The 16,648-nt window shown below is 38.0% G+C and overlaps 1 protein-coding gene across 2 annotated transcripts in view; it reads left to right on the top strand.

Moving 5' to 3' along the window:
* ldah (lipid droplet associated hydrolase) overlaps positions 1–16,648 on the top strand; it is a 39,463-nt gene that overhangs the window by 16,284 nt on the left and 6,531 nt on the right. For both annotated transcript variants that reach the window (XM_084097548.1, XM_084097549.1), the window contains exons 4-5: positions 4,741–4,907; positions 9,143–9,383. In XM_084097548.1, the coding sequence (XP_083953674.1) occupies positions 4,741–4,907; positions 9,143–9,383 (408 nt within the window). The remainder of the gene's footprint in view (positions 1–4,740; positions 4,908–9,142; positions 9,384–16,648) is intronic.

Raw genomic sequence — 16,648 nt, forward strand, 5'->3', positions numbered from 1 at the left:
TCTTTATTTTTTTTTATATTATTTTTTTTTTAGGAATTTGTGTTTGCCATATGTTGCATAAATGCTTTTTGGATCCATTACAGGTTGTTTTAATTTTGTTCCTGTTCCATATCCAGAAGGATATCCTTTGGATTGCTTACCTTAGGCTAAAACTAAAGTCTTAAAGGGCCCCTATTATGGATTTTTTGAAAATGACCTTTCATGTAGTGTGTAACATAGCTCTAAGTGAATGAAAACATCCTGCAAAGTTTTAAATCTGAAAGTACACCGTATATTTAGTTATTGTCTTTCAAAAGTAAGAGTCGACTCAATGTCAATGAAATGAATTTTTCAAACGAGTCATAAGCCGTTTCGTTGTGACGCCAAGACGAAATATTACCATATTGCCCGCCCACTTATTGCTCGCGCAGACACCAGGGAAAAATGGAACCCCCTCAAACACTGCAGCTGATTCCTGTGGATACTAGACAGCATCATGTCGAGAAGACGCTGTGCTCAATGTGGGAAAGGCAGTTTTTTTTCACTGCCCAAGGATGAGCATGTGAAGAATTAGTGGTTCAAATTCATCTTTACCACGATACCACAGCAGTATAATCCTAAACTTTTGCTGTGTTCCCTTTATTTTACTGACGACGACTTCTCAAATCTCGGAGTTCAATGCAGGATTCACATATCGCTTGCTCTTGAAAGATGGTGTTCAAAATACTTAGTTATGAGTTTTATTTTGTGTAGGTCTCCTGCTAACTGTTTAAATCACATTATAACTGTCTTACTGAAATACTTCTGCTAATCAGTTGTGGGCCACTATTACCTAAAACTGTGTCTAATGCAGATTGTCTGTCGTTCTCACTACTTTGAGAAAAGATTACGCATGGAGCAAGATCTGTTTTACCAAAGTTTATGTTACATCAGTCATTCACGTTAGAGCTTGGCTAATGTAGGCTATGCACTGTTATTGATACAGTTTCCACATGTTCAATAAATTAGAAAAATACTCGGTAAATAAATAAGTACAAGTAAAATAATCAGTTTGTTGATGGACATGCACTTGTTAATGCTGATGGTGAGGAATTACAGTTGCAACATCTCATTATGTATCTCAAACTGAGTATTGTATCACTGAGAAACATCCTGCTCGCGTCGTCCTTGCGATGGAGGTTCGGGAACTAGTTATTCCAGTGTTTCATCATCGCACTCGCGCTCGGATTGATATGGTAAAATCGACGTCATTGTTCGTTACTGTGTTTAGTCTACGGTGTAGGAAACCTCGGGACAGCTGACGTTATTATCGCAATGGCCGTTTTTGTTTTCGACACGCAATAAATATTCGTACGCGGTAAACCAATCACAACAGACTGAGCTGTCTGGCCAATCAGAGCAGAGTAGTTCGCGGAAAGGAGGGATTTAGAGAGATTGATTCATCTGACGAGTCGTTTGAAAATCATTGAAAATGATTATGTGCAAATGTATATTATGAGAAAATAAAACAGTTTTTTGACCTTTTATGCATGTAAACCTGTTGTAGGAGACTCCAAAACAACATTAGGAAATTTTAAAATAGCGTAATAGGGGCACTTTAAGTCCAAATTGACCCTATTTAGTTTCTCAATGCACGTTATTTGTCTTATTATGCTCAATTCAAACAGCGCGCATTATCTAAAGTAATATCAAAATGTTACATGGTAATATAAATGTTAATATAATTATGATAGTAATAACATATCAATTGATTTAAAAAGAAGCATTAACATTCGGATATGTTGAGATGGTTTTGAGGGTGAAATGAATCTATACTATAGCATCTACATCCCAATCAAAAAAGTAGTCCTCCACCCTTTCACTTGGTAATGTTATTTCATGTTAGCTTTAAATTGTGCTTTGAGTGATACTGTATTTGTCATGTGATTTATTTCTTAACACAACACAGGCAGCTAATAAAAACAAAAAGTGTTGTTAATATTATATGAAATGAAAAATAGGGTTTATTAATAATATAATATAATTAATATATAATGTAATATAGGAAGAATTCTTTTTTGTAACCATCTTTCCAACTGTTCAAGATTGCTTTAATGTAGATGAATTTAGGTAGGTCATTGTAGCTGGATGTTGGTTTTGTATATGTAGGATAGTCTTAAATGTTCATGAGGTAATCCTGAGAGGCCGCTCATTGTGTGAACTGGTCTCATTGGTGTTTGGGCTCTGAGCTCATAGTGCCCCTCTGTGCTGGTAGATAAACATGTAGGGCCCCTTTGTAGGCAAACTTCAGTGGGAACCTTCGGGAAAAAATCAAGATCAGATTTGGAAAATGGGAAATGAGGGGTAAGGAGTGGTTGGGGAGAGCTAAATGTGTGTGCATGCACAGGTCACTGACTTTACGGCTCAGTGTCTGATCTCTCGCTTGTATTCATGAATGAAAATAGCCCTGGATTGAGAGCCTGTCAGTACTTTTAAAAAAATATTATTGGTTAAAAAGTTTTTCCTAAAATGATGTGTATGCTGTAGAGTTTGTCCCCATTTAAGGTCCTACTCAGCATCCTAAAACCTTCTACTTATAATAAAGAAGTGTTTCATGTTCATCAAGGCTGCATTTATATGATCAAACATACAGTAAAACAGTAATAATGTGAAGTATTATTACAATTTAAGAACTGTTTACTATTAAAATGTAATTTATTCCTGTAATCAAAGCTGAATTTTCAGCATTGTCTTCAGTGTCACATGATCCTTCAGAAATCATTCTAATGCTGATTTGCTGATCAAGAAACATTTCTTATTGTTATCAATGCTGAAAACAGTTATGCTGCTTAATGGCTTTGTGGAAACTGTGAATCATCTTTTTCCAAGATTCATTGATGAAAAGAAAGTTGAAAAGAACATTATTTGTTTGAAATAGAAATATTTCATAACATTATAACTGTCTTTACTGTGACTTGATTGATTGATATGCCCTTGCTGAATAAAATCTTATCTTTTTATCTTATCTTCTCTTGACCTCAAACTTTTGAATGGTAGTGTATAACATCAACATTTTAGGCTAAAGAGCATCTGTCAGAAAGATTACTAGATAGAGCAGATTCACACAGTCGTTTGGGAAATCATTATTAACTCATAATAATTAACTCATAACTCATAATACATGAACTGATTTTTTTGGTTCTGTGAACTTGTCAAAAACATATCCATATTTATGTTTATACATTATGTTATATATCTTGTTTATAGCCACAGAATTCACAAACAAGTCATATTATCTCTCTTTTTCATCACATGCCATTTGACCTTTATGTTGATGTTTGGCAGTGATTTTTGCCTAGCAATTTTCCATCAAACCCAAAACCCAGCTTTAAGCCGTAATGCACATATGGCACACAGTTTGAATCTTGCATTTTGTCTCAGGCCCCTCTTAATGTGTGTCTTTTTTTCACCCTGTCTTATCTTATCATTCTTGTACATCCACTGGTATTTTATGCAATGAAAATGATTTAACGTTTTGAACTTTTTGAATGGGTTTCATTGGTTCCTCCTCCCTTCGGCTTCCTTTTTATCTCTGCTGCATGTTTCTGTACCTTAAGGTCATATGCACTCCTTTTGGTCTTAGTGGTCCCCCTCCTGCTTCTCCGGCACCCCCACCCCCTTTCATTTTTTTAAACTCCATTTTTATCTTCTATAAAGATGTGAAGGTCAGTGGAGGTAGCGGATCTATTTTACTCTACTGAACACTACATTAAAGCGATGTTAAAACAAATATTGGATATTCTTGCAAAAAAATATAATTAATTTCTAAAATCAAACAGTTTTTATTTAAAAAAAATATATATAGTAATGTTATATATATTATATATAATATATATATTTGGGGATGTCATTTTTTAATATGTTGCCTGTACAACAATTTATAAAAATATGTTAATTTGTCTTTCAACAAGAGTCCAATCTGAGGTAATCTACGAGACCATTAGGATTTATTATTCCAGCACTTCTCATCATAAAACAGGTCTAAGTAATTAGCCATGTGCAACTACGTAAGTTGAGATATCTTTATTATTTTAGAAAGAGGAGAAGATGCAGTGTGCTCCAGAAACCATATATTGTGAGATGTCTCATGAAGGAGCACTTTGTCTATTTATGTCTTGAAGCTAATTTGAGTTATTTCTCTCTCCCCTCTGGTACTCCTCTCTCCCCCTGTCTCATCATTAACAGTTCTGCTCTCATAACTCATCACAGTGATAAATGCCTCAGCCTCACCCCACCTCAGTCCAGCTTCTTCTCTCTTCTTCTGTCATTCTTTTGTTTCTGTACAGTCCATTGTCTTTCTAATTCTTGCCCTTTCTCAGGTTCATACTGGTGAATTCAGCACCTGTAGGAAGATATTAATATCAAAGCCTGCCAAGCATTATCAGGATCTCCAGTTACTGCGATTATTCAATAGACCGTAATTTTACTCCTTTCCAAAGAAATAATGAAGAACAAGATCAAGATGATGAAAGAAAACTTCTTATATGGAGTGCTTAACAATTTAAAGTGCCTTCTGGATCCTTTACAATTCAGCTGTGATCGGAGCTCCACAATCGATCAAACTAAGCAGCTTTGTCTAATTATGTTATTTGCTGTATTTACTAGTTCTAGGTCACGATGAAAGTATTGGCAACGGTCCTGGCCACCATGTGATGATGTACACTGTACATTGGGTTTGGTGTGAGAGCTTTATTCTTTTTTTCCCCTATTTTTCCTTCAAAGATGCGTCTGTGACAGAGAAGGATGTTTTTGGGCTAGATGGGCAGATTGAACACAAGCTGGCCTTCCTTCGAAAGCATGTGCCTCGGGGGACCAACCTGCTGCTGATTGGCCACTCCATCGGTTGCTACATCATCTTGGAGATGATCAAGAGAGACCCAGATCTCAAGGTATTAGCACCTGGATGAGAAGGCATTCACTGAACTAAAATGCAGCTAATGTAGCACACACCCTACCAGTTGCTGGATATGGTCTGTTATTTTCTATAAATAATTTTATAATAATTAAATGTTGTAACATAAATGCATTTATCTGATTTGGAGTTTAAACTGAAGGTAAAATATTCAGCACATTCAAAGTCACCAAATAAAATCTTAATTAAATTAAGAAAAGGATTTGTCGAGATTATCTCTCCCCCCCCCCCCCCCCCCCCAAAAAAAAGGATTTGTCGAGATTATTCACATTTATTAACATCCTTGAAAACCTATATATTTGCTCATTGTGAATTGAAAAAAAGTTCCCCAATGACCGCTGACCCACAACCTCTTTCCTGTTTCTGTGCCCTGTCTAGAGTCTATCTACTGATTCTATTCGATTCTCCACATTAAACAGCATTGTACTGCTGTCTACAGAACCACCTCAGCGATTTGAAACTTGGCATTGTCAGCTCAGCGAGACAATGCCAATCAGCAGCATAATAAAACACTTCTGCTCCCTTTTCTTGCTGTGTAAAAGGTCAGGAGATTAAATAACATGGAAAAGAACCTTGATTTTCTTTCTTCCTCTGGGGTTTTCCTGCTCTAAGATGTGCTCCTTATCATTTTTTATTTTCAAGCATTTTCTCTACCCAGAAATCTTTTCCTTCTTCTCTCTTAACATCTTTTTTAGTGTTTGCCCTCACTTAGTGGTGTGTTTTCCTCCTGGCAAAGGGAAATGGACTTTAGCTACATTAATGGGGCCAGTGCACTTACGTACCACTTTTTTTGCAGTGCGATAAAAATATGTTCTGATAGTTTTGGAGACATTCCACATCCAAACCACTTTTAGTCTAGACCTAAAGCTGGTCTTTTTTCTCTTTAATGATGACACAACCTCCTAATCACACTCATCGATTCGAAGGTCCTCTTTCATAATTTATTAAAAATATGCTTCATTCCAGGTAATTAAAACATTGCCAACCATGTAGACCTTTTGTTTCTTTCAAAATTCGAATCTGTTCTTTTTGAATTATGCCGTGGCTCAGAGCAAACATGCACAAAGGAGAAAAGATTTTGTCTAGTTCCAGATTGCAGGCTGCCAGGAAGCCAACCTGGTGATTATGCCTGGTAACATATGATGTGTGATAATCAGAAACTGTTACTATGGGCTCTAGATATTTATTTTGGAGTAGAAGAGACCAGTCTGTGTAAATGATGGTAGGGGCTTCTTTAGTGCTCTTCTGGAGGAGAAGCTTTGCATATTTCAGCTTCAAATCAGGAGCAGCATGAGGTAGGTTGGAAAACCTTCCTAAAACTTGAGGAAGTGTTTGATTCACTGCACATGGAGGTGCTAAATTGTTTGTCTCTGTCATGAGTCCAGTTCAAAAGTCTTCCCTGTTGCCTTTGAAGTACTTACTTGTTGTAACAAAGTGACACCGTATATGTGCCAGTTGTAGAATAGATGGTCCAAAGAGAGCAATTGATTTGTTGCTGTGAGGCTGCAGCAGGGATTGGAAATCTACAGTTCTTTTTCCAGCCAACACCTCAGCCTGAGGTAGAGCGCTAGGGACCTTTAGGTGAGGAAAGTGCTTTATGACTCCTCCAGCAGCAGCCATCTTGCCATGTGCCCTGCAAAGGTGATGTCATTTCCTATGTTGTTTGCATAGATGTAAAGTTTGGATGGTTCAGATGTTGGCTGAAGTGTTGCTTTGCATTTTATTAGTGTCATAGACATGTTGGTTAATTACTCTGATTGCAGTTAAAAAATAGATTAAAGGAACACTCAAGTTCCCCTGACACAAAAATGTGTCTTTCTCTTCCCAGACATGAGGACTTGGATGTGTGGCTTAACTTGTAGGCAAGTGTGTCGCAGTGTTCTGGGTGGGCCTCTGTTTGGGGAGCAGAGGTCAGACCGACAGTCCTGAAGTATTGGTGTGATTTCATACTTTACTCAAATAAAACATCGTTACAGTCACAGCTTGAGCCAAACACAAGCATAAACATTACAGCACACTGACCTGTCTCAAATTACCCTCACAACATCTCCAGATTTGAATGCTCCCAGACGTGACCACGGACTGTCCAGCCCATTGGAGTCACACGGTTGTGAAAACTCAAGATTTTTTGGTTGTTCGGTCTGGCACGCAAAGAGCAGTGGTTTTTCTCAGCCTGGTAGAACATGAGGGGCATGATGGCCTGGCTTGGTGCATTCATTCATCAAAATGAAAGTGACATCATGGGATTTCCCTCCTGCTTCCCATCGGGATCCATGAGGAAACGACCAGTCTTTTCCTAAGGGTAGTGGTGACAAGGTGCTTTTGTCTTCAGGTGGACCTTTTCACACACTTCCAACAGAGTTCAATACATCGCCCTTTCCTCTGCAAGGCATCAATCGAAGGGACGGAGTGGTGCTAACGTGAAGAGAGGCGGTCGTTGCATCACGATTACCATTGAGATACTCACTGTTAGTGGTTGAGTTGAAAGAGATGTGGTCTGGACTGCCGTATGATCCATCATGCTGTCTGAAGCTCCAGTAGATCTGTGCATCATTAACATTCCTCCACTATCAGATTGCACCCTCACATCACAGATCCGTGGAAGTCAGATTGTGACGTTTAAACTCTCTTCGCCCCTTCTCCAGATGCAGATCGCTCCTTCCCCCTTCCTGACCTCAGCAGTACCGGAGAAGAAACCCTCTAGAAGTAGAAGTGCGTGTGTGTACGACTGGCCGTCTGTCTCTCTGATTAAAGAGCCACTCCCAGAGACTCTGTCAGATTTTTCTGTGTTCTTTGTTACATTCCTGTGACCTCCAGGAAGAGGAACTGCTTCTTGTCAAAAGCACTACTTGCACATCAAAGATCACCTGCTCCGCACACATCTCCCTCTTCTTCACCTTTCCCTTTCTCTTTCACTGCTCCCCCCCCTCTCTATTTCTCTCTCTCTCTCTCTCTCTCTTTGTCTGACAAATGATGGGCATCAGGATGAGCAGTGAAAGGCCGATGAAAAGTATTATGTGAGAGGTTTGTATGCTTCCTGTATCCGTATTTGTATTAGATAGCTGTGTATAGATTTATTAGTGGCCGCTATCACTAATACTATTACCCGTACTTAGAACCCCTTAGTAGCTGCATTGTAGAATCCTGACAAACAAAGGATTCTAACATTCTAACAAAACACCCTACAAACTGCACTGCAACAAAACATCTTAGCAATTGAATGGCAACCTGCTAACAACTGCTCAGAACATCTTACCAACTGGATAGTAGAGTCTTAGCAACCACCCAGAACACCGTAAGTTTTACAAGCATCATTCACATTCACTCCAGAAAATGTAGTTTATAGTTGAGTAAACTGTATAGATTTTTTCTTCGCACACATAAACAGAGCAACTAATTTGATCTCCATTCTGAAATGGTCTCAATTGTAATTGTTATGACAGAGGAACTCTGGGATGTGAATCGCTCATCCATTCGGATTTTGATATCTTTCCCACTGACAGCAATATATATTTTTCAGTTCCTTAAGGCCCGTTCAGATGATAAATTCAGCGGCAGCAGAACTTTGCCTGTTCGCCTGTTGCTGGGGCGTGATGAAACCAGCACTCTTTCAGGATTGCAGAACTAGCTGAGTTTGAAGTTTAGTGGTTTGAAGCTGAATAGATTGCATTTGGCACTGCTGACAAAGAATTGTGCTGGCTATCACATATTTTACACAAGAGAATTGAAGATATTGCACTGTTTAGTTTCATTGAAAAATACTTGGCTGCAACTGCAAAGGATTGTAGAGACAGATGAAGCACATCCACTCTGTCTTACTCACTGAATGAGTCTAGCTGCCTTCTACTCAATGGCCAAACAGAGGCAGGTGTTTCCTGTTTCTGGAAGTCTCTCTCTCTCCTCTCTGTTCCCTCCTTCCCTTGTCTCTCCTATCAATTTCATAATATAGCGAGAGCACAGACACGTCATTTTTCTTAGCTTGATAACTCTTAAGCATTGAAATTAAGACATGTCATTTGTTATGATTATAAGTGCTTGCAATGCTGCCGTAAATATTATGCGTTACATCTCAGTATGTAACATATTGTTTGGCTGTTCTTGGTTTTCGGTCAGTTACTTAACATGACCAAATGTAAATGGGCCAAGAGAAAGTGCAGGAATTTCTGACCCTGGTTCTTTTAAAAAATCTCCATATGTACTTCTCATCCTTAGGTTGTAAAGGCAGTGATGCTCTTCCCCACGATTGAGCGCATGGCCTGTAGCCCTCAAGGAAAGGTCATGACCCCTGTGCTCTGTCGACTGCGGTACGCCTTCTATTTGCCCATCTTCCTGCTCTCCCTCCTTCCAGAGAGGCTGAAGATCAGCATGGTGCATCTGGCCCTGAGGAATTCATACACACTGGACACCTCCATCATCCCATCCACCGTCAGCCTGATCAATGTAGACTGTGCTGGTGAGTTTCCTTGTGTTCTCAACTGTAAACTTTTTACTGTATTGTTTGAATAGAACAAGCTATAGAATGCACTATAATGTGTATTGGGTGGTTTGATATATTGATCAAACAATGTTTTTTTCAATAGCCAATTGATAGGCAGCCAATATACATTTATATGTATTTATAATTGTATATGAATTGTGTGTGTTTCTATGTATATATGTGAATATATATGTAAACCTTCATTGTTTGTTAATTAAAGAAATTAGTTCAGTGTAGGACTCATAGCTCGGTTTAACTCATTTTACCATAATTTATCGGTTATTCCATAATTTTAATCCATTTTGCAAAATTTCCCCCTCCCTCAGAAAGTTATTTGGCCCAGAAATATCTACTGGTCATGTTTTTTTCTTGTTGGGATTGCATCTCAGCGTTTGATAATCTTTTGTAGCATCTGCAATATTCTGAGCACTATTAGACACTGCTAAAGTGTAACATTTCAGAAGTTCACATGTTGGCATCCCTCCAAACCTTGACTGTTCAGATGCATTGCTGTCTCTTTTTATCAGACGATAAGAAGTATATCACCACTTCAAAGATGACTCGGCCGATTTAGTTGAGATAAAGTCGAGGCCGAAGAGAGGGAAAACGCAAATAATATTTGAGTGGCAGCCAAGAGAGCAGTATCTCACAATGTTTTGAATAAAGTTTTATTTATCATAACTTATATTTGATCTCCAGGGCTTTCTGTACATGAACTAATGGTGCAGATGAAGTGTTGTGAGTAGGAGTAATTAAGAGGCCTCTCTAGCGAGCAAGAGAGCGAACGGACCGCTAACGCAGTCTCTCTCTAGGTGAAAGGCTGAGTGTTTTCCCTGTCTGTCCTGGGAGGAGAGTGATGGATGTTGTGATGGCCGGAGAGTCTCTGCCAAAGAGGCCTCAGTCGAGCCCAGAGGCATTAGTGTGAGCTCCACTCTCTAGTCGCTCTGAAGAACCAGTTTTCTCACTCGCTCGCCCTTCTTTTCTCCTTTTTGTCAGTTTTTTATGCTGTCAGCTCTACCTTTAGTTTCCTTTTCCCTGTGTTGCGCAGGGATTTGGAGGTTTGCTTCTGACAGTGCTTGTAAGCATGCTTTTAATCATTAGCACTTCTCATGTAGTGTCAATTGGAATGGATTTTGCTTTTTTTCCCCATCTGAACAAAATGTTCAAGTGAAAATTTCTTCCCCTTTCCTTATTAAAAAACAACAAATGTTGGAATACTGCTGCAAGGAAGTTTAATCTCTTGTTATTCATCGAAAAGGCCAGGTGGTCCTGTATGTACACATGTGCATGCGTGCGTTTTGTACCATTGAGTGCTGGCCCGTGACTGCATACGAAAAGCTGCTCTGACTCTCTGTCTTGTATTACATCCGTAATTAATGGCGAGTTGACAGACTTAATTAAGAAAGCATGTTGCTATTAGCTGGAACTTCCTGGGCACATTTAAGGATTTATTTGCTCAGAAATCCCTTTCCTTGAAACTGAGAATGTTGATATTTTGATGTTAACTGCATGTGGAGCATGCATACGGTGTCTGTCATGCAGACATCAAGGTTCTGCATCTAGGAGCGTAAACGTCAATGAGGCGTGCCTGCTCGCAGATCCACAGGGAAAGTGGCTATGTAACGGTCTCTAATATGCTTTATCCTTTCAGTAGTCTGCAACACTCCACTTCACACAGCTTCTGTTTTCACTCACCTAACTACTTATGCCAGTTCTCATGACACGGTTTTATGATTGAACACTTCTGCACTCTTCTGTGCAGGCTTCTGTTGGCCTCATTTATGAGAAGCGGGAGATTTGACCCACCATCTCTGGAGATGCAGTTTGAACTCCTCTGTCTTTAGTTCCTTTTGCTGTTCCGATCATAATTTGACTCACCTGGGAAAGCGGGAAAACAGAGCGTAGCGGCAAGTAGCTCCCTTTCCTGTTAGAGCGGAACAAAGTTAACGTCGACCTGATTTTGGAACCTAGAGGCTAAACTCGTGAACTTCTTATCTGCCACCTTACTTTTGAGTCATATTCACTTCCTCCTCCGGCCACCTGTTTCTGCTTATATGTGGAACACCTTTACATTGCTAGACTTATTACTGAACAAAACACAAAATTGCTTGGCTGTTGATCAGTTGTTGTTTCTTCCTGCATTTTCTGTTCATCATAGATTTTTAAAACAATGGGAACACCTAGCAGTACATTACTGTAACTTCCTTCTTGTTTTTTCCAGCGAGTCTTTAAATGAACATTTTTGTCATCATTTACTCATTCTCAAGTTAATCCAAACCTGTATGACTTTTTCTTCTGTGGAACATAAAATAAGATATTTTAAGAAATATTTCAGTGGGTTTTTTTGTCCATGCAATGGAAGTGGTCACCAAAACAGTTTTGTTACCAACATTCTTCATAATATATTTTGTGTTCTGTAGAATAAAGAAAATCATACCGGTTTGGAACGAGGGTGAATAAATTCATAGAAGTTATGCTAGTATTTGCCTGCACATCACCATTAGATGGAGCAGGACACAATAAAAAGATGCAGTGCTCAATGTGGCGACTAAAAAGTGCATCTTATACTCATTGTAACAGTTATGCAAAAACAAACTGGATCATATTTTATAGCTTCAAATACGCTGTTCCACAAAACATAATGAAACCTCTAGGAACAAGTGTTTAATTACACTTCTTATAACTTACACTTACACTTTATAAACTTGTATACAAGTACAAAGGAGCTTGTTGCATCTGTTTTCAGTGTTAAAGGGTTAGTTCAGCCAAAAATAGCCATCCTCAAGCCATTCTAGGTGTATATGACTTTCTTCTTTTAGCCAAACACAATTGGTGTTATATAAAAAAAAATATCCTGTCTCTTCCAAGCTTTATAATGGGAATGAGTAGGGCCTGAGATTTTAAAGCTCAAAAAAGCACATCCATCCATCATAAAAGTAATCCATACGGCTTCAGGGGGTTGATAAAGGCCATCTGAAGTGAAGCTATGTGGTTTTATATAAAAAATATCCATATTTACAACTTTATGAACTTGAATCACTGGCTTCCGTACACGAGTCGAGTTCCGTCCGAAGTGCAGAGGATAAAGCAAAACTTGCGGACGGATGTTACCGGAAGCTATAAATAGGGATATTTTTCTTACAAAATGCATCGCTTCGCTTCAGAAGGCCTTTATGAACCCCATGGTGCCGTATGGATTACTTTTATGATGGATGGATGCGCTTTTTGGGCTTCAAAATCTCAGTTACTATTCACTCCCAGTATAAAGCTTGGAAGAGCCAGGATATTTTTTTAAATAACTTTGATTGTGTTTGGCTGAAAGAAGAAAGTCATATACACCTAGGATGGCTTGAGGGTGAGTAAATTATAGGATAATTTTATTTTTTTGGGTAAACTAACCCCTTAAGAGTTAAACTGCAATATATTTGGTTTTGACTATCCTACAATTTTTTTTATAAAGATTTAAATGTCATCTATTGTTATCTTACTGTCTGTAATGACCACAGAACTGATGAGAACTTGATGTTTGATTTCATTATCTGTTGAGTGTTTGAAGGATGAGGATTTTCACATACATCATTTACTCCATTTGAAAATCATTGTATAATACAATCGAGTGTCGAGACTTGATCATGTCAAAGCTGAATACACAGATTCCTGATTTTCCACACTTCATAGAGCGTTGTCCTGCCTGATATTGAAGGTTTGTCATTTTATGACATTGTGTCCATGGGCTAGTCATTTATATTATTTTTATATTATTATTTTACTTGAGATCCAAGAACCACATCTGCAACTCTTGTGTTGGCCCAGAGGGCAGTAAAAATCCCTCAAAAATGTGTGTTTTTTATTATTATTCTCATCCAGTATGTAACAACAGTCATTTTCTCATTGTAGTTTTTGATATGTTGCAGAACAGTTGACCCTCTCTAATAATAGGGTCATGCTGAAATTGTAATCTCTTTAAAAGTTGTTTACATAGTCATAACTAAAGTAGCTATCGTTAATTTCATAACCAGGGCATCAGGTGTGATCTGTCATGAAAAAATAACAAAGTGTTGAATAGGAATATCCTGTTCATTAGGGGTATGAATGAAAATGTGATGACATTATAACGCAAGGTTTGTTTATTAGAGTAACTCCCCAAAATGAAAGTACTACTTGAGATGCAATGGATCATGGCCACCCACCTTGTGTTCTTTTTAACGTAATGAAAAAAGAAATCTGTATTGTATTTCAGTTTATGTGGATTTCTATTACGACATGTGTTATTGAATTGGAAGGGAGAATATAATTGTCACATTCGCTTAGCTCTTTTAAAGGGAAATATAATAAAGAGAAGCACATTGCGACTTTGTGGTCTGTGCAAACGGTGGAGAAACTAGACGATGCGCTGTTCTTTCTGTGTCCATGGACTTCAGACGGTTCTGCCGTCATGAACTTGTCTTGTTTGTGTTACTAATGCAAAGTGACTGGAAAAAAAGACGTAAATAGATGGTTTAAGACCCAATAGGAATGTGTGGTGTAAAATAATTGGGAAGCAAATGCAAAGAGTATAGAGGCACATTAGGCACAGTGGAAGAAGAAAACGTTTTGTTCCCAATCCGCATCTTGAACTGAACAGGATGGAACATTTAAAAGCTTTTGTTTGTTTGTGAGGCTCATGCTGCCCCTTGAATCACTACAGTCTTTTGCAGTTGACTTGTTTTTTATAAATCTTTGAAGATTAGGCATTAGTTTGATTTATTATTGAACATTTGGCTCAGTTATGAATTTATCACAGCTTGAGCTTGCACTGTGCATATAAGTTTTTGATATGAAATACTTTAGGGGAGTTGGCAATTTCAACATATACATTAACTATACAGCAACTTAAAAAAAAAAAAAAAATCATAATTTATGAAAGTATGATGATTCATTGAAATCTTGATGTTAATGAAGAAAGTCCATAGACGCGTCATGTGTCAACTGCCCATCTTGATTTTGTGCCTTGCCACATGGAGGTACCCAGGACGCTAACAGGAGACACTGAAATATCTGCACGTGTTTGTCTGTTTGCGTGTTTGTGTGTCTGTGTCCGCGTTTTTGCGGCCAGATCCCTAGCTCTACCTCTCCAGACAGTTGTTAACTAGGTGCATGTGTGAGGATGTGTAAAATTGACTGGAATGCTGTGCCCTGCCAAACCCCCCATCCCGATACCCCCCTGGAGATAAGTGAGATAGAACAGGGGATGTCTCGCAGATCGCTGCCCCAAGACTGGCACACCCATCTCCCTCAAAAGATCTCAACCTCTCTTTTTCCCCCTACCTTCTCCTCATGGGTTTTTCCTCCTATCTGTCATCCCACCTTTTTGATTTATACAACACTTTAATATACTAAGTGTATCAATGGACTGTGATGATTATGAAAGACTTTGTGATGATTAATTGTCACACAAATAAGGTTAAAATTCTCTACTTTGACTGTCACTCACACACAACTTAAGGGAAAGTCATTTATTTACGTTAAACTAGTAGACATAAAATGTTTGATTTAAGTGGTTTTCTAAACTGATATTTCATAGGGTTGTAAAACATAAATTTAATATTCTAAATAAATTTCTAATAAAATTTCTTAATATTTTAATTAGTCAAGTCCACTCTCATTTCATACTCTTGATTTTTTTTAACCCCCCCACCTGAATATTAATAAGAGGTCTGTCTGTCTGTTTGTCCATCTGTCCGTCTGTCATCACAGAATAATGATTCTGTTCTAACTTTTTATGTATTTTCAGCAATTTAGCCTTAATTTCTCGTTAAAAAACATTGTTTTTTTTTTTTATATGTTCTTTATTCCCAATCTAAAGAAATGGTCCCATCTCCTCTTTTCATACATTTCATTACTTTCATGTAATTTTGTGAATTTAAATCAGTAAAGTGGATTGCTCTGCATTCACAAAGTAACAACCTGTATCAAGGATTTAGAATTAATCAAACTCTTAAAATTTTCTTATTTGGATATATGATAATATGTAATCGAGATTTAAAGGGCACAATGATTGTAGTTATCTCACATATCATGATTTGATCGAAAAACTGCAACAGGCTTCCTGATTATTTACTTATATTCAAAGATTCTTGTATTTGAATCATAGGGTAAAGGTAGTGGAAATGCAGTGAACTTTACTCTTCTGTAAAACCCTCTAGTTTAAACATCCTCTGATCCAGTTTACCTCAGTGGGTGGAGATGTTGTTTGTGATGTGTTTAGTGTAATAAAATTAGATGCCTTAGTAAGTCTTCTATGTGTTCATTGTGTTGTATGGCAAATATTTGTTTGCACCTCATCTCAAATGACTCATGTCTCCCTTTAGTACACATCAAAATGCAAAGGAAAGCTTACATATAACTTTAACATTTATTTGGAAGCAAAAAGCAGCCAACCCAAACACTTAAGTGACTCTGAAACCTCTCTGATGCTGGGAATAAAGGAGACATTCTACCATGAGTCCCTCTTGCTCAGTTCTTTGAAATATGACTGGCACACTCTGTTTTCTTTTTTGTGTGAAGGCATGCATTGAAGGAAGTTACAGATCAGACCTGAAGCTAGATTTGTACTCTTTAATGATCGGTTGTCATGGTCTTACTAAGATGTTTAGCACCAAAAAGCACAGCTTCAGTTGTTAAGTTGTGTTTTTTAGCATGTTGCTAGGCTGTTGCTATGGTTCTGGGGGTTGTTTACTGGCCCAAATAAAAATAACTCGCCTCCAATTATCCATGATATTCTATTGATATGCATGTGTGTAGTGTGAATACACTCTTGACATACATCTGCCATGCTGCCACTATCATGTGACCTACAACATCAGATACACACTTTAGAATCTCGATAGGGGCAGTATGTCATCTGGGTATTTGCACTGTTTTATGAATACTTTGGATTCGGACATGGTACTAATTTGATGTACTGCTTTTTTGCATACTATTTAGTAGGGAAATATTCATACCAAGGACTGTAATAATTCTTTTCGCAACCACCACTAATGAAATGTGGAAAAACCCTTCGTTTGCACAGAAGGCTTTCATTCAGTTTTCCCCATTTCCAAAAATCATTTCCTCTGTAAAAATATAGTGCTGAATTAAACTCTCCAGTCTGAAAGAGGAAACATTAAGAATGAACTTACTAATGAAACATGGCGTAACTTTAAATTATTTTAAACATTTTTTTCCCTGTGCTTTTCTGCTTTGAGAAAGGGATAAAATTG

This window comes from Abramis brama, assembly GCF_963993115.1.
Source record: "Abramis brama genome assembly, chromosome: 21".
NCBI classification, from domain to species: Eukaryota; Metazoa; Chordata; class Actinopteri; order Cypriniformes; family Leuciscidae; genus Abramis; species Abramis brama.